We start from the raw sequence: 22,521 nt of genomic DNA on the forward strand, positions 1-22,521 counted from the left end.
TGACTAAAAAAAACCCCAAGAAATGAAAGAGCAGCTGAAGGTCCCCAGAACACAGGATTAAAATGGGGCTCCCAGTCACTGACACCAGAACCCCACAATGCACAGGCATTCCGCAGTGCTCCCACACAGACAGAAATCGGTATAAACACCAGTTTCCCATTCCATTCCATTGGGGACTGGAACACCTCTCTTATGAGGAAAGGCTGAGGGATTTGGGTCTCTTCAGTCTGGAAAAAAGACGTCTGAGGGGTGACCTTATCAACGCTTATAAATACTTAAAGGGTGGGTGTCAGGAGGATGGGGCCAGGCTCTTTTCAGTGGTGCCCGGGGACAGGACAAGAGGCAATGGGCACAAACTTGAACATAGGAAGTTCCGCCTAAACATGAGGAGGAACTTCTTTACCCTGAGGGTGGCAGAGCACTGGAACAGGCTGCCCAGAGAGGTGGTGGAGTCTCCAAGTCTGGAGACATTCAAAACCCGCCTGGACATGTTCCTGTGTAACCTGCTCTAGGTGACCCTGCTCTGGCAGGGGGGTTGGACTAGATGATCTCCAGAGGTCCCTTCCAACCCTATGATTCTATGATTCGGTTTTAAAAAGACACAAGGCAGATGCACTGAGGAGCGCTCCATACTGCCTGAGCCCTCCCTCTACACTAACACAAGCACATGAAAGAAAGAAAAGCAGCCCACAACACGGGAGTTATTTTCCGGTAAACTAGACCCTGGGTTCTCTCTGTCAAGGACAGCTCCTCTGTTTCTTTTCTCATAACAAAGGAAACTTGGAAAGCTTTTGATTTCTTTTGAGAGAAGTGCATGATGTGTCAGTCTAAGCATGTAAATACTGAAATCAAGAAACTGCAGCAAGTTTCCCCAAAGAGTGATAAAAAAGGAAGAAAAGAGGGCAGGAGGGGGGCAAGGGAGGAGGTGGAGGCAGATGCTAAAACCAAATGAGAAGCCACATTCATTGAAGAGTTATGATTTAGTGGCCTCTGGATTACACCAATGTGGGCGAAAATCACTTTTGAGGGCTCTAATGAAAGTTGAAAGTTACCTTCAAAAAGTTATGCATATTTCAATAGAAATAAAAATCATTATGCATTCTCTCTAAAGAGGATACAATCTCAAACTGTCAAAATTCTAAACTCTTCTACATATATTACATACAAATGCCTTCTATAAAGAAACCTCTTTTCATTTTTCGTCTAAATTAGCTTAGTGGTCCATGGTATTACACTAGCTTGGTCTAGCCTGTGAATAATGTGACAGGTAATTTTTATACTTCTTGCCTGTACTTAAGTTTGAGTGAAGATACGGAAAACAACTTTTATGGTCTAGGTGTAAAAGTAAATGTTCTGTAAGCCCCGCATACCCAAACTCGGACAGCCACCATAAAATATTTCATGCTAAATATGTGTCCATCAATAAATAACAAAAAAAGGGGCTAGGTGGTTGGTTGTTTTTTTTTTTTTTTTTTTTTTTTTTAAATAATGTGTAGTAACTTGCTTTTTCTCAAAACAAAATGATAATACTAACATTGATATAACCTGCCACGTTATCACAGAAGGGATTTAAGATTCTGTGTTATCAGACAGGCATCGTTACGTAATAGGATGCACTGAGAAGGATGAATAATATGCAGATAACTTAGGCAATCATCTAGCTATAATTTAAAAAATTAGATTCCTCATGAAACCGCCGACTACAATGACATACAAATCGATAGCAACAGTCTATTTCCATCTTGAAAAAAAGCTCAAAATACTCCTGTACCAGCTTAAGTTTGCAAGTGATCGGAATAGCTTCAAAACACTGAACGGTTTAATGTGGTTTGATTTAAAATGCTGAAGAACAAACTGCTATGCAGAAACATCACTTTAATTACGAAAGGTGCTTTACAGACTTGGCTTAAAGCCCCATAGTACCACTGCTAAACCCTGTTCTACAGCAACAGAGAAATCTTTTCTTTTTACTAAGTAAAAAAGTAAGTTTGTTTTGGTTCTCTGAACAAGAAATAATTTCCAATTGCATTTCAGAGGTGTTAAACATTCACAAATTCAATTCACGTTACTTCCAGTTGTGGGATCTCAGCATATTTAACTGCTGAAACACCTCAGCGTGGTCAGCTAGAACATGTGTCAAACACAATTTTGAAGGATTTTAGTTTCAAGTCACTTTGATCATAAAGAAACGAACCTAGGAATCTAAGCAACAAGTTCTCTGCCTCCATGCAGGCTTTCCATCCGTTGCCTCAAAACCACATCAGCTGTATCCACTTTCTGAAATAAATCAGTGTATCTTCACAAAACAACTTCCAAATTGTGTTAAACAGGAATAACCAAAGTACTCTGGATTCATGCATCTTTTCCATTCATGTCTCCAGTTATAAGAAATTTTCATACTAATTAACAAGTAAGTGTTCACTGTGACTAAAACCACTTTCTGTCAACACAGCCACAGATTTGATAATGAGACTTTTACTGCTGTAAAGACTAAGTTCCAAAAATTTTTAACGCTTTTTTTGTATTTTGTAGAGGACATTCACAAGAGCAGAGTTGAGTCTACAGTGAACGTTACTTCATATGGAAGAACACAGTTATCAGTCACACAACTGAAACAAACCATTTAATACTAGAATTTCCATTAATATGAAAATTTAAGATGCCAAAAAGCAACAGAGAAGGATAAAGACACGTAAGGGAAGAGAAGCAGGATAAGCTACTAAGTGATAAAGAGGTATTTTCTACTACACAGGTACACAATCAATGTATATCCATTGAGAAAGAAGAACAATGAAGAATTTGAAACTGAATGCACGCTCTTCAGATCAGCCACCACCATATCCAGCCTTTGTAGAGTTATTCCTAACTTACGATCAAGAACCCAAAGGCTGAGCTTCAGTCATGTTGTTTACAAAATAAAAACACCACAGGTGAAGAATTTACATCTAAGGCACTACGCAGAATCATGATGAACAATGATGTATCCAAAACCATAGTTTTGTCCATTATATGCATGTATTTTCTGTCATTATGGACCATTTATTGGTTTGAAAATACACTGTCATACAAACATGACTAATATTTTCAAGGGCACAGAAATGCTCTGCACCTGAAAAAAACCCCAGACTTTTCTCACTCACTCCAATTTGTTGTTCCCGATGTACTAATGATCATACGATCGAGTAATTCCATTGATATCTAGCTCTTACTGCAGTACGGATAGTAATGAAGCCAAGTCTGTCATATAAGACCTCTTCTACTTTATGCTGCTCTTGCTTGTTGATGTAAAGCCAAGCAAAGGTATTTCTAATCCTACTCTCTACTGAGGTGAGGACTAAATGACTTATGACCATGGGCTTTCAGTAGCAGAGAAACTCAGGTTTGAAATCAACATTACTTCTCTCTCTGGAGGCTTTGCACGGTCACCTGGATGTAAGTGAATCATTGACTTAAACAGCACGAGTCCTCCACAAAGTAAGAGAATCTGCAGTATGAGGAAAAGCTGATCAGCCTTTCTCCTGATACATGACAAATCAGAATATGACCCTCACGTGGAGGTAAAGCTACTGTGTCAGATGTTAGGAGGGGAGGAAGGCTTTCTGCAGCAACTGCAAAAGAACCCTTGGAAATTGGCTTAATATTATGGTTTCTTCCCACTTGAGAAATTCTAAGTTTACTTCTTACTGGCAGACTAAAATGCTGCATATTTTCTGCTAGTAAATAAATGAGCTGCATTTCACTCGGTGCATTTTTATACTAGTGGCTGAATACTCAGAATGCACTTAACTAGCTCACAGATCTGACCACAGGCATTTGCCATGCAGATTTAACCTTCCTGAGGCTGTGCTTCAGTGTATTAGATAATTTCAAACAAGATAGTTTTATTTACTCTTCTGGTCTGAATGTTTCCTCTTACAGTTTTTATTTCCTTTTATTTACTCCTCAGGTTCCTGCCAATGAAAAGCTTTTACAGCCTTCTCTCTGAGGACTGTCATTACCCTGGCTGGGTAAGAAATGCATTTCTACAGCTGACCTGTAACTGCCGCTCTGTAGACAGACTGCAAGGCACAGGTCTTCAGCTTTTCTACTCTAAAAGAGGTTGTCTTGGGCTTCTTTTTTACTCTAAAACAGGTTTTTTGAGTGTGGAATAGCATCAGTTTTACGTGACACTGCATACTGACAGGTGGATAAAATAAACAACTAATGTATACTCCAAAGGAAGAGAATTTCCTGAGTAGGTCACAGCAGTGAAAGAGACAGTAGAGGAAACCAACCCAGTAAAAAGATAGTGTACAAAAGCATGTCAAAACATCCCATTTCTGAGACCTGTTTTCCCAAATACAGATCTTGTTTTGCAATGAAGCTGACAAAGCTGAGGCACAGTTTAAAAAGCTGAATGGCTTGCAAACAAACAAGCAAAAATCCCTCCCTGTAAACCTATAGATTATTTTCTGGCACTAGCCCGGACAAGAGAAATTCCTACAATGTTTATTAATACGGCTAATTTCTGGCTGCCTTATAATAGTACTATCTGTGTTTGATACAATACACAGAATCCCTAATAAACAACTGCAATAAACAGTACACAATAAACGGAGTGCTTGTCTGGTAGGATACGGCAAACTAGGAGAGCCAGCGAGCCTATGATTTGAAGGACTGTTAATAACTGGTGCAATAAATAACAAAAATATAGCAAAGAATCCAAATTTAATCATTCTGCGTAACTTCACTTGTAGGAAAAGATTAATCCTCTTGCCAACAGAAATTTACACATTTTACTAAGCAGATTCATTTCTCACGTGAAATAGATCTCATGGGGGCAGAGGAGAGGTGCAGTTCACCAGCTTCAAGACAGCGTTACACGTATCACAAGTTTACTTCTAGGAAATGATTCTGCAAGAGGGACAAAAGCTGAGCTTTCAACGGAGAATCAAATTTGCTGTGTCATATTTAAGCAATTATGAAAATCTTCTATAATTTTAGTTACTTGCTGAGTCATTCTGAGAGACAAAAATGCACATCTGCAAAGTTAACCGAACACAACGAATATCTTCGGTAGGACTGAAACAGACAATAGCCAAGGAAACCTTCAGTGTTCATATTATAGATGTTGCTGGGAAATACTTATTATTTTGATATACTGAGGTTTGCAGGTTCTTTCTCATGCTCTATAGATCCTGTATATGCAGATCTGGAATGAAAGCTATGTGGAATAGCTGCTAAGTGACAACAGAAATCTGAACTGGACCAGGCCTGTCATAAACATTGCACTCATTCTGCCTTCGCATTTTCCTTACAGCCTTTGCCTTGTGTTTCATCTGAAACAGAATACTTTGTCTAACAGGCGCAGTGATGTTTAGAAACAGAAGTCTCCTTATTTATGTAAGTTCTTGACTTAATCTATTTTAATTTACAAAACAACATCACAACAATGCTCCAAGATTTGGCATATTTCTGTTTTGTTTTGCATTTGTGAAATAGAAGCAGATTAGCATGCAGTGCCATGAAGCATTCCAGTTCAGCTCGGCTTCAGCTTTGTTCTTGAACGTGGAAAAATGCGCGCATGTGTAGATAAAGCACAGTGCAAGAAGAGAAATGAGAGCAATATGAAGTCAACGCGTTGATACATTTACAAGAAAACACACACCCTTCCTCATGACCACTCTATCTCGAAATAATTAATGCCAGGCTTCCTGATCCTCAGCCGACCAACTGAGGGGAAGCTGGAGGTGTCTGCGTGCAAATACAACCTACAATAGTGAAGGCTGAGGAAGGACAAACTTGCCTAACAGTTTATCTGTATCCCATTCCAACCTGGTCTCCAAGCAGCATAACATGCCTCTTTCTTCCACTTACCTTGCAGAGAGGACAACGGACCGAAAAAGAACATGGTGTTTTGAAGACTCCAGTCAAGCCTACAGATCTTTACAACCAGCATATATACTAGAGTCATATTTTGCCCACAGTATGAAAATGGATATAAAATTAATTTTGAAGGCTTTCTCATCCTACTGCAGGAAAAAAAATACACGTCAAAGCTTGTTTCCTCAACACTGAAAGCAGTCTGAAAAGTTGGTTTAGATAACATGTAACCTATAATATTATCAGCAATGTTAACATTTTTAACATAATGTCATCCAATTACTTTTTTTGCCTTTCATTTGTTCTAAACATGTACCTGTTTGTTTGAATGCCACACCCCTATAAAATCAGTCACTTTGAAGCTCTGTGGTAATCCTCTGAAGATCTGAAACACTGCATTTACAGGAGATAACCTTCCACTTGTCACGTGTTAGGATATAACCTGCAAAAATCTAATTCTATCTTTCTGCTATTTTCAGTTTGTCCATTTTTATTTGTAACTACCTCTGACGTTTTGATGTCCTCATATGAAAACTGCGTGGCAGGTACTCCAAGATGGTTGATGAAATAATCTGCATCTCCCTGTATCTGCACAGAACTCACGTTAGATCCCAGGCATTTTGTCTTTTCCACACAGTTGAAACTCTGGCTCTGAAAAACAAACACAAATCAAAATTCTACTTACTTATGTGCAACCAGACTCTTTAACAATTTGTATCAATACCTCACTTACACAGCATTCTTTGGGTTTAAGCATTTTAAAATCAAGCTGGAACTTACGCTGGTGCAAACAGGTATCACCTGATTCATACTTAGTGGTGAGTGAGTCTGCAGCCCTTTCCCCCTCTATTGATACATACCGCAGTCTTTGGGCTCGGACAGAGCAGAGAATGAAGAGCGGTGAGTCTGCAGCCCTTTCCCCCTCTATTGATACATACCGCAGTCTTTGGGCTCGGACAGAGCAGAGAATGAAGAGCGGGCTGCAACACGGCCCAGTCTCTCAAAGGATAATGAAAGTCCCACCTTATTGAAATGGCAGGGGGGGCAAGAGAAGAAGCCTTTGGCAGGCATATGAAATGTCCCATACTGGGCAGGAGATTAGATGTCATCCGTGGTACCTTTTGGAAGCATGTTCCAGGATCTTTAATGGCTACTGAGGAATCAATTCTTTTATTCTTTTATTTTTTACTCTTTTATTCAGTTAATAGCATGCCCTCTAACAGCAAAAAGCTTAATCACATAATCATATTCAAGATCTCTGTGGTTGATGTAATGCTGGCAATGGAAAGAATTTGCTCCAATTGCAGAGTAGGGGTTAAGAGAAAAAGAATTAAAAGGCTAAATATATATAAATACACATTTTCTGGGTAAATTACTTAAAACAGTTCTAGTCAGTGACATGTTTGTATTTCTTTCGCCTAAGTATTTAATGGTGAAATCTTAGCAACAGAATTGCAACAAATGTAAGATGAAAACTGGAAAAAAAGCCCAAGACTGAGTGCCACGTACTAGTGTAGCTTTCAAACACATCAGGTAATTAAACACTTAATAAACAGCAGGCACAAAGGCTTTCAACATCTATTATCGCAAATAAGCTACTTAGGTTTCTTTTTAAGAATGTTAAGAAGCTGAAGTACTAGAGATTATTTACATTTAGCTAGCAGTTTATAGAGTATAACATAACTTCCTCAGACTTCCCTACTAAATTACTAGCTTGCTAGAAGAACACTGTAAGATTATTTCTCCTTTAATACTAAAATACACCAGATTCTGTGCACTACAGTTCCTAGGGTGAGCAGGAAGATATTTTAAGAGTTAGAAAGAGACAAATCTCGGTATTTTTCCATATTTAAATTAGCATAATTATCGCTTCACGGTTTCACTTCTGTGCTATGAAGAATGCAATGGCTTATTACCCAGTATAAATAAGGGCTGCAGGTTCTCCCAGAAGTCTATTTTAAAATACCTTCCAGAAATAGCTTTCTGTGCAGTATTTCTGAAAGGTGGCTATATCACTCTCTTTTTTGTTACATGTTTCTGCTCCCACCATTCTTACATACATTCACAGTTATGCAAGGTCTGTCCAAAAAGACTGAGAATTACAGTCAAAAGAGAAACAAAAGACCCCTTCCATATGTGCACTCCACCTCTAGTAAATACGATCCTCGTTAAAGATATCCACGGAGCAACACAATTTACAGCAGCCAAAAGCCTAGCCCTCCACGGCATGGCAAGAAAAAAGCATAATAAAAATTAAACATTCATGTACCATTAACCTTAGGTATCATTTGTAAGTCACAGTTGTTAAAACATCGCAGACAAAAGTTTAAATCATGGCTTTTTGGGGTAGTTTTTAGATTTAGATTAAGAAACGTTCTTTACGTTTTTGAACTTGAAGGCCTTGAATCCCTTCAATGGCAACTTTTGTTCCTGCGTTTCACTCCCCCTTTACACCATTCCTGGGAAGGTTTCAATCACATTGAGAAGACAACATCACAGTGTGGCTGTTCAAAGACACACAAATCCATCTGCTATCTAAACAGTCTCAATACAGTCAGTAAATTTGCTTTTTAAAAACTAAAAGCTACAACAGAAACAGTTCCAGAAACCCAAACTATATCATCATTTTAAAAGATGTTTTTAAATAACCACACTTTATCCTACAATCTTTCCCAGTCAAAAACACTGTACAGCACACATGCACGCAGAAAGGCGTGTTTATAATTTTATGCATATATATGCACACAAGATCCATTCTTAACTGATTGCTCCTCTCAGAAATTATAAGAGGCTTAAGTATCCCACAGTGAACTACACTACAGTGTAGATTAGACTATCTCTTAACTTCCCCATACTGCCCAACTCATCTGGTCAAGTTTGATAAATGAGTGGTCTGTTCTTCCTTTAATGTTTCTAAGTTTACTGAATGATTGAAATACAGCTTTTGGGTTCAGTAGGAAAATCTGTAAAAGAAGCAAAAAACCCAGACACCTACCACAGGAAATCACAAAGTTAAATGACCAAATTAATACCAATAAAACTCTTGGGCAAAACAATTCAGTATCAGAAAAGACAAAGAGCTGAAGAGTCAATGATGCATAAGCAAGCCACATACTACATGGAAGGATCTTGACTTTCTAAGAAAACCTGATCTTAGTTCTCATTACACACAATGGCAGCAAAGCTCTTCAAGGCTACTGCTACTTGCATCCACTCCCGTTAAGAATTTATGTAACTATCGTGACTATGCAGAATTAATTTTCAATTTTCAATGCATTTTCAAGAAGTAATCAATAGAAGGGCTATCTTGAAACGTGACAAGGACCATCAAAATTTTAATACGTACCTCACAGAGGTAAGGAAATGGAGCAGGGAAACAAACATACATTTTTTTTCCTTATAAATCTAAATCTTTATACTTTTCACTCTATTAAGCGAACGTTAACCTTTCATCATCTCCTATGTACTCATATCTAGAATTTGTTATGGGACTTTTCAGAAAAGGAATACTGTAAGCTGCTGACTGGAGACACAAGTGTGGACTTGGAATTTATACCTAGAATTCCCAATTGAAGAGAGGGTAATGGAGGGTAACAGAAAAAGGAAAACAAGGTTTCATGCAAGGAGTAACATTTCACACGGCAAAAAAACGCCAGAAATTTTCAATCCAATATGTGAGAGGTGGTGTAACTGTACAAATGAAGTTCTAAGGCATTTTCCATTAGTGTCATCTCACCTATACCCCCAAATTATTGACTAAGTATGAAGAATATTAGAAAGCTGGATCATTATCGTCATCCACTAAGCAGATTAGGTTTCACAAAAAACCCAAAACAATCAAGGTTATAGAAACTGCAGGGACACAGCTAATTAACAGAGTACTTTGATATTGTTCCCAGTTCTGTATTGTTTCTAAGAGACGAAATGATTGTAGACTCAGTTAATTCTGAATATGCACCAACCCCCATTTCTGCATACCAGGAACTGAAAAAAGAGATGCCTTCCTCTTCCAGAAATTCAAGCTTGACTTTTAGCCAGCCTCTGTCCCTCAGAAAACGTTTCACTGCATTCCATTTTAACTATTCAAAACCAACTTGTTCCTTTTTTTTCCTCACTATAGCAACAATGAAATATTTTTTATATGTGAAATTTTACATATGAAATGTTTAAATATTCAGTTAAGAGTATAATGGGATACGGTACTTTCTGGTTTTTCACATCACCATCCTTTATGCTATAGGATTTCTATTTTTATGACAGCGATGTTCAATTCAATAGTGCTAGCCTCTTAAGAGTTTAACTGCTTTGTTCGACTTTCGCTGCTCTGACACACAAGTCCCCGATGACGACTAGTTCAACAATAAATATTGAACACTGCACTAACATGGGAGAATGCTTTATGTGCAAGACACTGTTCTCTTCCAATTTATTTTTATTGTTACGCAGACTCTACATGCGCATTCTTCAAGTATTTGGCAATAACTGCAAAGTTCATACAGTGTGTTTTGCATTCATTAAACAAATGAAATGTTTCCCAAAATTAATGGACCTTAAGATAAAGAATAATAATGTCCTACAATTAATAAAACTTTCCCATCAATGAAGTGTTGTTAAACTAAGAGGCAAGCTATTAACTTAGTCAATGCAAGAACACCATACAGCATGCCACATATTTCTCACACGGTAACAAATCAAAGCAATTAAGAAGTGAAAGCAATCAGCAAAGCAAGCCTCTTCCTCCACCCCTGTCTTGCAGTTTAAGAAAAGAAACCAAGGAACCATTTCCTGGAGTAAGAGATAGTCTTACCATGCAGGAGAAAGGTGGCAGGCACGGGAATGATGGGAGATGAGAAGAGAGTAATTAGGTGGTGGGGCATTTTAGGCTGTTTGCTCGCCTCAAGACAGTTGCCTAATGCCATTTGAGATGTTGCGAGGCTTAAACAAGACACAGGGGAAAGTCTGAATAAGCAAGAAGGAAGTGTATCAAATCTCAAATGAGATTAAAGTTTTTCTTTATATGACTGAATGGAGTTCCTTTACTTATACAGGTTTGCTTGTCAACGTCCAGGCAGCTCAGCCTTGTATTTATTATTATTATTATTGTTTCACAGGTAAAAGTAACATCAAATCTAATACTACCTTCATTTATACTATTAAACCCATCAGCGAGACACATACTTGAAGCCATGCCTACAAACACCTGTTTATGGGACCATCATCCACAAACACTGGCTAGAGTAGTAGTTGCTGCTTTCGTTTCTTTCCCTCCTCATCCTTACCTAGACGATCCATCCTAAATATTTGTTTGATCTTTCTGCACTGAAGACACTACTGTTTTCTGACACAGAAATTAACTTCAAAGTCCACCTAGTCAACCAACTGGAAATACTCCTCTTGTATCGTGTGAAACACTCTCCTACCGAAACGCACGAGCACTGTCTCATGTCTCTTCCAATATGCAGCAGTCAGGAAACCAGGAAAAGATCATCTGCCCCAAACTGTAACTGCAATTTGTGACAAGCAGGACAACCTCCATGCTTGGCAGCAGAATGCCCGATCTGCGCTCCAAGCCGAGGAGGCATCAGTGCAGAACAGAGATGAAAGACTGACTGTGAAAAAATCCCTGCTGCTAGGAAATGAAGGTTACCGCGAAGTAAAAGCCTACTAGGGGATGTGGGCCACAGAACCGACAGGGGTCAGGGAGAAAACTGCATCAATGCCAATGTCCAGAAACACAGGATTTAAAAGCATTTTAACGTTCTTCAATCACTTTGGCGTTCTGCTTTCCCTTTCCTTTTTTTTTAATTTTGCTTGTTAAAATCTAAAATAGTGTCATTTACAAAAAAAAAAAAAAAACAAAAAACAAAACAAACCTCTTTATAACTTAAGAATTTGATTAATTTAAATTCTGATAAGACACAGAATCTTTCTTTTCATATGAGCAAAAAACAATCTGTGAGTTCCCAAATTGGAAAAAAAAGTTTAATTGTTATGCTTTAATTCACCAGATGCAGTCAGGTCCTACTTAATGATTCTTTAAATGTTAGTAGGAAAAAAAAAAGATATCTTTAAAAATGCATCTAGAATAAATGATCAGCAACACGCTCTGTAAGAACTAACTCCCTGTTGTAGAGCAGGCAAAGTGCGTTTCTTCAGCTGGTTAGTCGTACAGTAAAACACAGGTAATAGCACTGGTCAGCTCACTCAGTTCTCAGGCTGGTCTCCTCTGTGTCAATCAAGCCCTCCCTTTAGAGTGGAAGGAACGCGAGCCATGCCGTGAGCCACTGATCAAGGAGTGGTTCATGTCAGTGCAAGCACACGCATGCCATTCGTAAGTGAATAATTTTATTTCTCTGGAGTTCGTTTTGGTTTTCGGCATCATGTTACAGGTTTATGTTACAAATTTGAGAAAACGAAGAGTACCATATGGCCCATTAAATACATTTAATTTGGATTAATATTATAAAATAGACCTGACGCATCTGAAGTATAATCAAGTGGTACTTCACTGCAGACCTTATCCTACTACTAGTGAGAGCTAAGCATTCATAGGTGCCTTTTACTGACATTTTAACACCCTGGTATAAAAATAATTTATTGGGCGTTTCTGAAGTTCACCTTCCACCTGGAGACATGTACCTGTCAGTTAGTTCTGGTCACCTTCCTTCCTTCATGTGACTCTGGCTGAAGTTAAAACCTTGGCAGCTTTTGAAAAGGGATTAAAATGTCTAAGTAGTTTTCAACAGGACAAATAAGGAATGACCAACCGTTCGTACGATGTGTCAGTGAACCCAGCTTGAGAACTACAGCAAGGAAGCTGATTCTTCAGAATAATCTATCTCTATTTCTTGCGCTGAATCGCCACCTGTGTTAGTACCTGGTGCGAGGCAAACGCATTTAAGAAGCAGAAGCATGATAAGACCACCCAAAATGATCTAAACGAAGAGCTACAGAATTTATTAAATTAACTACAGACCATGTAAAAATGCAGAAAGCCACAGATTAGCATCTTTATTACTCCAAATGTGTTACGCTAAATCATCACCAACCGGTAGGAAAGGCCAGAGAAGCCGCATAGCAAAGGATTCACAAGTATACATCTCTCATCCGTAAAACCCTGCTACACTCTGACAAACAAGTAATTAGAGGAAGAAGGTTTGACAGCGCTTAAGAAAAATATTATTAGCTGTTTGCTTGCCCTGACTACCATAATATACTGAAAAAGAATAATCATGGAGTTTCTAGGAATTGTATTAATTCTATGGCAAGCACACTCCTCTGTTTTCTCCCATCTAATTATCTGGTGTGGCTATAAACATCTTGCTTTGCTCTCTGTCTTCACTGATTGATCATGTATATTGTTATTAATGCAAATCAGCTGTTGGTAAAATTATGAAGGAGATTTAATACAGCACTATAGACCTCAAAGTACTTTTGAAATCAACTAAAGGCAAGCAAGGTAGAAGGTACTCAACATTTCAGCATTGCCCAGTATCACAGAGCGAAACAACTAAATAAACGCATGGCATTTCCCAAAATCTGAGCTTTATCAAACTGTCACGATTCAAGTATGTACATAAAAATAGTTCTAAATTATATCCACTCATTTGTTCTTGTTGCATGAGAAAAAGAAAAGAAAATCTAAATATGCTGCTGATAATTAATATGCTATATATATAAAATAGTTTAAATAGCCTCAATGTTACACACCACTACTGTGATGCGTTCGCCTGTTTACACAATGCACTCGTCTGATTACCTCCACTGGTTTAGGGGCAGAATGGAAATTTTAAAAAAGGGACGGACAGACTATAATGCTCTACTATAGACAGTAATATTATAGAAAGCTGTCATTTCAATGCTTGTGCATGTCTTCTACAACTATTTCGACCATGATTGCAATTTCAAAAAGCACCTACAAACCAGATACACAACGATCTTTGACTTCTTGATGCTGTATGAGACATTGAAATACAACCGAAAAGCTTCATCTGATGACGCTTATTCTACTTGTTAGCACATTGTAGTCAACATTCGTAAGAAAGTGAAGTACAAATACCGAAAAAAATGATCACTCTGTAGAGCAAGCTTGTACGTGTTCAGAGTAAGATAAATATGATTAAAACTATAGCAAGAAATCCTCCGAGGTAGAGTAACGAAAACCTGTGGCTTTTAATTTATTTTATATTTAGAATAAAATCATTAAAGAGGAATAAAATGTTGGATCCTTACTTTCTCAGCAATTATTTCCTTCCAGCTTATGCATATTTTAATTTAAACATGTATGAAGCTTTACTTAAAATACATAAAATCTGTACATTATTAATTGGCCTTTAAGGACATCGTGAAGACTCCTAGTGGGACTGGTCTGCAGCACTGCAAAACCAGTCACAGAAAAGATGCACTTAACTCTCAGAAATTCTCCCTAGTTTTGGTTCTTCGGTATTATCACAGTAAAACGAAAGGTGTTCCTCATAGACACACACTTCATTGCAAGGACTATCTTCTCACTGGCGAAAACCAACTCCCACAAGAAATAATGTTTATTTAAAGGCATCAGGAACAAAGAATTTAGCATCATCTTAAAATTCTTCTGATATCCATCACAGTGCAGGTGATTCTCAAACACATCACTACAGCCACCAGGGATCACCATTAGCCCCTTAAAAATTCCCCCACAACATACTCCGTGTTTTCTTACACAAAAGCACTGCATCTGGAAATTCCAAGAGTAAACTTTTAGCCCGCGTGGAAAGAGAATGTTGTATTTTCACGAGCAAAAACCGCCTCTCAGATAAACTACATGACTTCAAAAGAATTGTCTTTGAAAGGGCACGTAAGTATCCTGCATGACAGAGAAGACCTTTTTCACCCAGGGGGGCAAAAGAAACCAAAAACTGTGACAACTACAATGCTTACAAAAGGTCAGACCAAACTGACGTTGCCTAAGACCCAGTTCTGATACTGTATTTGGATTTCTGCTGAACCACGGAAAATTCAGTTTAACTATGCAACACAAGGCACCGTACTTAAAATTCCAGTCTTACCTTTCAAAAAAGTGTAAAATAATTTTGGCCTTTTAATGGTGACTTCTTAACAAAATTGGGAAACTAGCAAAATAGCAGTGGTTATAAAACAAAGCATGGAGAAAAATGTATGCCTGGTGTGAAATATTTAAACAGATTCATCTATGTTGTATTACTTTACATATTTAAATATGTTTTTATCTAGCTTACAACTACAAAACATGACACAAACATAAACCTGCATTGCTTGTTCAGGGCTATGGCTTCTGTTAAGCAGCATTTGCATGTTTTGAGATCATTATCTTATTTTTTAAAAAATATGACCATCAGTACAAGGTCTTCATAATAAATGGCACCTCCCAGGACTGAACCACATTTTAGATGCAAAATTTACATCAAAGTTGCAATAAATACAAGAGCAAGGTAGTAAAAAATTATATAGTATAAATTTAATTTCCTTTACTGGACTTTTTCTTCATTTAACTTTAGCTACTGACAGTCTCTCTCTGATTCCTGATGCTTTTTATATGATACTGAATTACATTTATCCTTCCTATACCTGAATTGAAGTCATATGCCTCATTAACTCAGATATACTTGTTGCCAACACCCAGTGCAAACTGCTAGGAACTTTAATGGCTTTTTTAAGGGAGGTAAAAATCAAGCAGGTATGCTCCCATTTGATAAGAGAATTTCAGAGCAATCAAATATTTAGAGCTAAAACGACATAGCATAAATTACGTAAGTGGCAAGACTGCAACTGAAATGCCATCAGCAGTTCCACACACCTCAGTAAAAAAAAGGTTTAACAAAAGTAATTAAGAAATTACAGAACACAGCTATGGTAGCTGTGTTTCTCCAACGTATCCACTTACCCCAGACTCCTATACTTATCAACCGGAGAAGTACTGCATTAAAACTTCTCCCATATTTTTTCATCAGCGCAGATAAAGGCTGGAGAGCTTCTCCAGCACCTCAGGTAAAGTAATTTTAAAGACTTATTTTCCATGACCTCAGGCTCAGCCTCAATATTCAGTGTACTACTTTTATTTATGGTAAAATTCAGAAAACAGTTCAAGATTGCATTACATTCTGACCAACACCCAGCAAAGAAAATACTACAGAGGGACCTGTCTCCACACCCAACTGTGAATACACTGAAAACATTGGGTGCTTTTTTCCTTCAGAGCTTATTTTTTTTAAATCTAGTTTTTAATCTAAACTATTTTTGAGCATGGAATGGTTGCATTTGTAATTAAAGGATGCAGTCAAACCGTTTTTTGATTATGTAAAAAGTAGTACTTTCTTGGACTTAATGGTGTTCAAGCTTTTTCCTTCAGGTATTCAGTAGCAGGAGCACTGGTCAGCGTTAGCTGTCACGTACACTACTGAGACACTGTGAAACCCGGGTTTAACAAAATGCAGATTGATCAGTTTTTAGTATCACTGATAAATTGGGACTTGATAAGAACTGCATGAATTCCTTAATGTTTTATGCTGTAGTAACAGTTGTTGCTAATATAAAACCCACTGCTTAAGCAGGTGAAAGGATTAGGATTTGACCAGACCTCCTTTTCAAATGGTTGATATTTTATGCTCCATGGAAATAGCTTTGGCTTGTAAATAATTTTATATGCCTAAAGGCATTCTCATTCTAGAATACGGAAAGACAGAAAGACTGTGAACCCATTTCAGTGTAGTCTAACTCTGTGATGATCAGGTTCTGCCATGCTACTTATTTTGGGATGCACCACTCAAAACCTCCAAATGGATATTAAATAATTCATGCCAGTGAGATTACAGTCTTGCTTCTCCATACCCCACAGGAAGAAAAAGAACAGCAAAGTTACTTGTCCCTCTAAAGGGGACAGACAGGTACACTCACTCTATTATTTGAAGAGTTGTAATATATTTCAAGACCTCCTAAGTGTCCCAAACAGGACAGTCATTGTGAGGTTGGATGCCAAATGAAAACGCAGTAACATACTGTTCACTGGCCTTCAGTAGAGTTGTACAAAATGAAAAAAATCAGAAGAGAAAGCTTCTGCTACATACTTTCCACTAAAAGTGAATTAAGGCTCACCTAGAAAAATAAACTATGAAAGCAAATTTATGGATTTTTTTAATGATCAAGACTAACTCCATTAGTATGCGCAGTACCCACCCGGAGAAGCTGGGCCTCTCAGCCAGCCAGATGGCTCAAACCTCCCCATCGCTCTAACCTACTTTTTTAAAAAAAACAAGAAAAGCAAAACCATGCACAGGGCAAAATTTGTATTTGCATGGCAGCACCTAATGTTAGAAGTTAGGCCCACAGTTAGTCGTAATACGGATACTTCACTTTGTAACTACTCTAATTTTTATTTCCCCAAACTATCAGCATTCACATGACACCCTTCCTCTTTTGGAACTACACAGTACTCATGATCTGTAGTATTTCTACCAAAAATGTTTTCTAGGACTACTCCCCCCAAACACCACTTGTCAAAGTGCCAATGAGCTCCCCAAAGACATCCTTCTGAGCCTTACCGTAAAGCTGACCCAGAAAGACAGATGCATCTGTTCGTAAGTAGAAGTCAACCCACGACCCCTTCCCCACGCAGTGGATTGTTTCACCGTGCTGAGATCTACAGTCTGCCACTTATAAACACAATATAATCTAAAGTGTGTCACCAGAAAAATAATTAAAAAAGTCCTTTATCTCTGTCACACACGTGAACGTATTAAGTGCTACATATTCCGTACCCGTCCCCACACACTCCCAACATCCAATATCATGTCAACTCTCTTCTGGAACCCCAAAATCCTACTGGATGATACTGCACATCTCTAACAACACACACGGAGGCATGACAGACCCACCACAACGCGTCATGCAAGTAAGAGGGGACATATATACAAATAAACACGGCACAACAAGTGGAACAGTCAGGTTTTTGAAGTGGAGGAGAAATTTGCAGTCAAAATTCGTTTTGTTACTCTAGTCAAAGACCTAAGTAAGTTCAATTGTAATAGACACAAATGAAGAAACTTTTTTTGGAACAGAACACAGAAAATCGCATGCAATACTTTGGAGGAACTCTGTTGCCACCATGGTAAATTATTGCAAATCTGCCCTCATGGCACCACACTGGAATAAGGCGAAAGTAATTTATTGCTGGCAAAGCTTTACCTTGCCCCGAAACCTCTGCTCTGACATTTAAACTTCCCAATAGCAACTATGCACAAACAAATCGCTCCCTCCCTAGTAACACACAAAAAATAGTTTTCATTCTTTGAAAGGGAAAGTCACTCCTATTAGTCCACATAGAGCATGAAGGTCAATAAACTACCACCATATTTTTCATAAAAAACCCTCTTCTGGACTTCAGTGGGAATCGAGCAAACGGACTATCAACAGCACTGGTACTTTAGATATCAAGTATCTGTATCGATATCCTTTATGTTTTACCATTCACATACTTTAAAGGTAGCAATTTTCTATCCAATAAATAATGGTGTTCACTAGTAGTGAATCTAGTGCTGCTGCCTGAAAAATACTGGTAGGAAAATCTCCATTCAATGGTGATTCTCCATTGACAGGTAAATAACTTTGAAGATCTATCAGTCAGCTTGTGTAAATTTGAAATCCCTGGGACTCACTACTATCCTAAACCACTGCTTCTCTTGTGACTTCCATGGAATACCATACAAGATGTTCCATAAAAGTGTGTGTGTGCCTTCATAAAATAAACATATCACGCCTTCAAAAGATTAAAAAAAGTTTCATGACAGAGATGTGTTCTGTGAAAAAATTCTGACTGGCATTAATTACCCTCCTTCTTCTAAATCCTGTTTAAATCAGTTATCACTTTCCTTTATTTTATCTTGGTTTATTATCAAAATTAATCAATCTACAGTTACACAGGTCACTGCAATTCTCCTTTGTAATGCTGATTCAACTTTAGCACTCTTTTAGCTTCTGGAACAAGGAAGAAGAGATTAGAATGACTTGTTCTTGTCTGAGCATTTAAAAAAATGGTAAAATATTCATTATACAGCGACAGCTCCAATCCTGGACTTTTAAAGAAAAAAAAAAAAAAGAAAATGCTGATCTAGGGCTGGAATCAAAGATGAACCTTCATTTAAAAGGAAGGAAATATTACCGATTACTCACGTATCTTTCCTTAAACTGTACTTTTCTCTTAATCACCACGACATATGTAGCAATGTAACATTCATCAAGCCATTTATTTGTAATCGAGTATGCTGTTTCTCTAAGTATCTGCATGTTGACACAATATGGAAATACTAATAATTATCACCCATTATACTAACATTTGCCACATTCTCGAATGGCACCGGATGACTTACCCAGTTTGAAATTTTAGTACTTTATTTTCTCTGAGAATATTATTTATAAGGCTTTTTAAAGACTGTGATCAAAAATAGCAATGCAGATGAGTACTAGAGCTGTAAATTTCACTTCAAGTGCTTCATTTTAACACATTTGAGTGCAGCCTGATTGACTTATCAAAATACTGAAAAATAGGTTACAATTTGAGCCAACCGTGCTGAACTAAAAGGAGCTATGAAAAAAACCCACCCAACCTTTCTAATGTAGAGTTCAATATAGTGTACATTAGGGAGGCTAAGGATTTCTGTCTAAAAGCACTAAAGAAACTTTTACGTCAGGAATTATTTTCAACTGAGCTGCAGCACAGTAGATACTAATTGAGTTAAAAAAAACCTTTTCTTGTTCATCTGCATAGCGAACCTGAAAGCAATAGCACCTCAGCATTTCTTAGCCGTCTCCCTACTGGTATTTCATCCTCTTCCTCCTTTCTGCCAGCCCTGAGTCCTGCTGCCACTTTGGCCCTCATCTTTAGCATCAGCATAGCTTGGCAGCGCTTCACCTCCTGCCCCTAACGTAACCAGGGCTGACAGCTTCCGAAGGCAATGTGCGCTCCTCGGAGAACACGAGCGTGGACCACATACATTGCGAAAGTCTGTAGACTAAAAAAAAAACAAAAAAAAAAACAAAAACCAAAACAAACAAGAAAGAAGTCTAGCGAAGCCTTTGGACTAAGTTTTTGTTTGAAATCATAAATGATTGTAAAAAAGAGCGCTGAAGCACAATTTCAGACTCACTCAGAGAGCTCAGCATTCACTGACGGCAGGGTGAATCCTTACTTAAGTGGTTATTATCAATTACCAATGATAAATTAAAAAAAAAAAAAGGAAAACTGAGTAATCTGAATTCAAACTTTTGAACTAACATCACTCTCTGTCAGGAAGGTACTGTAGAAAGTGCTCCAAAAAATTTGGAGACAGCTACCTGACCAAAGAAGGAAATAATTTATAAAAAAGAAGCAAACGCGATCCTAAAGCATTAGAAAGCTCACCCAATAAGGGATCAAAACCAAGTTTAATTCCACATTAACTAGCTTAAATCTGGAACGTTGGATACGTGCATGCTGCTTTCAGATCACCTACAGATCAATAACAGATCTGATGCAGAAAAGATTTTGCAAACCATTTCAAACAAGTGAACCTGAGAAAATAAGGCTCAGCAGCAACACATGAACAGAACAGACTACGTTCAGGAAGTGTCACTTAACATTAATTAGCCATTTACAGAATAAATCATATTACAACTTTTTAACATTACACCTCAATTCTGTATTAACCACTTACACGATGCAACTTAAACTGATCCCAACTGCTACTTCTTAAGCACGTCTGCGATTAAGGAGGGAACTTAATGCCAAGTGTTTTATGAGTACCCAAATGCAGAACAGAAAACCGTGAATTGATATTGCTTTCGCCATTTGCCATAAGATATGTATTAAATTCCCTCTTTTGTACCTTTTTCAAGTTCTGTTCATCTCCCCACACTTCACTTTAGCAAAAAGGAGACCATTTTTGTTCTCCCCTACTCAGTCTATCTTGTCTCTTGGGATAGAATTTTCAAAGGCACAAAGGCCAATCGGAAAAGTATCTTCAACTGAAAGCCAAATAAGCTTAACAACTTTCTTTACCTGTATCTTTGAAAATCTCCTTCATGTTTGAAGTGCTGTATAATCAGACTCAGAAATCATACTAATTTGGAAGTACCAAATCATCATCAATACTAAATTATGCAAGCTATCCGTTTGTTTTAAAATTAAATACTCTGATGGAGGAGACCCAAGATAGCCTTAAAATGTTAATGCATGATGCAAAAGCAACGATCCAGAGGATGCTCTGGCTAATTAACAAGCTCTAGTCTCAGACCTGGAATGATAATACTGATGAAAACACTGACAAGGATTTAATGAAATTCTAAAAAAATCCTTGTTGGGCTTGTGCTCCATAGGAAACAGAGGGGGAAGGAACAAAACATACCCAGGGGAAAAAATCATGAAGATCTGAGTTCATACTGCTAGAAATGTTGATACAGGCAAACATTTTAAGGGTCAATGCAGGTAATCACCCCGGTATAGCTGCTATAGCTACCTCCTCAACTCAACCTCACCCTCAAACTTTTCTCCATTATCAGAACAAAGAGACTGAGCAAACCCCACGGATGCAAACGGAAAGCCCTTCTGCAGAGTGAGAGAGAGATGCCCCAGAACTGCGAAACTAGCACCTAGGGAATAATATTTTTTAAATGATCTAAGGATAACCAAAAGGAAAACGGAGATTTATACATGGGCGAGAATGAAAAACAATGTTTTACAAAAGAAATTCAGACGAAAAGCGAAGGCATTTGGATGAGATGTGCTGTTCTCAGATTAATTAAGCTCGGTTTATTAAAATGCCCTTGGTTCCAGGTTCACTCGCTAGTCAGCTACTTTGGTTTACAAAGACAGATTCCAAATACCCTTTACCCCGAAGCAGTAGGAAATCACTGGATAACCAATCAGAGTAGTGTTTTTAAAGGCAATACAGCATACAACAAACAAAAGTGAAATACATTTTTTTTAATCTAATTAGATTCTCTGTAGAGTCACTGTGACTCTACATACAGTTTTCTGCCATTTTAGCTCATTATAAAATATTCATTGACGTGCAATGCGCCTCAAGTGGTAACAGGGTTTAACAGACTTCACTTGCTTGTCTGCGACATATCTGTTAATTTCAAACACCGAATTTCATACTAACTTTCAAGAAGTAGTGTCATTTATCTGAAGATGATATTCAGTGTATAAAGTGTATAACTTTCTTTTGTGTATGATGACAACTTTTATTCAATACGTAAAAAGGTTGTTGCAAAAAAGAATAAAGATCAGCAGCGGAAGAAAGGGAAAAGAAGGATTAATCTTCAACTGTGATGACTTCAATAGATGAAAAAAAAAAATCCAAACAGTACTGTGACAGAAGACAAGCAGAGATCAGCTGAGAAAGTTGTAGAATCTCGTAGATTAGAAGCTGAAACACAGCAGAGACGCATTTTTGCAGTAGGATGAGGAGCTGGATCAAGTGATTGCTTGAAGTCCTTACCAGTTTTGGTGTCGTATCATCAAAACTGCTTTAGATACTCATTTTTATGTACATTTTTATCTAATCACGCCTTACGTTTGAAATCTGTAAAATAAAATTCTCATTTCCTTTACAGAAAAAAAAAACCAATCCAGCAAACCAAGCAAACTACATCTTTGTGTTTCATTTA

The 22,521-nt window shown here is 37.7% G+C and overlaps 1 protein-coding gene across 3 annotated transcripts in view; it reads right to left on the bottom strand.

The window, feature by feature from the left end:
* The window catches only part of NAALADL2 (N-acetylated alpha-linked acidic dipeptidase like 2), a 503,786-nt gene that overhangs the window by 87,930 nt on the left and 393,335 nt on the right, over window positions 1–22,521 (bottom strand). For all 3 annotated transcript variants that reach the window (XM_074591744.1, XM_074591745.1, XM_074591747.1), the window contains one exon: window positions 6,367–6,513. In XM_074591744.1, the coding sequence (XP_074447845.1) occupies window positions 6,367–6,513 (147 nt within the window). The remainder of the gene's footprint in view (window positions 1–6,366; window positions 6,514–22,521) is intronic.

This window comes from Larus michahellis, chromosome 6 (genome assembly GCF_964199755.1).
Source record: "Larus michahellis chromosome 6, bLarMic1.1, whole genome shotgun sequence".
NCBI lineage: Eukaryota > Metazoa > Chordata > Aves > Charadriiformes > Laridae > Larus > Larus michahellis.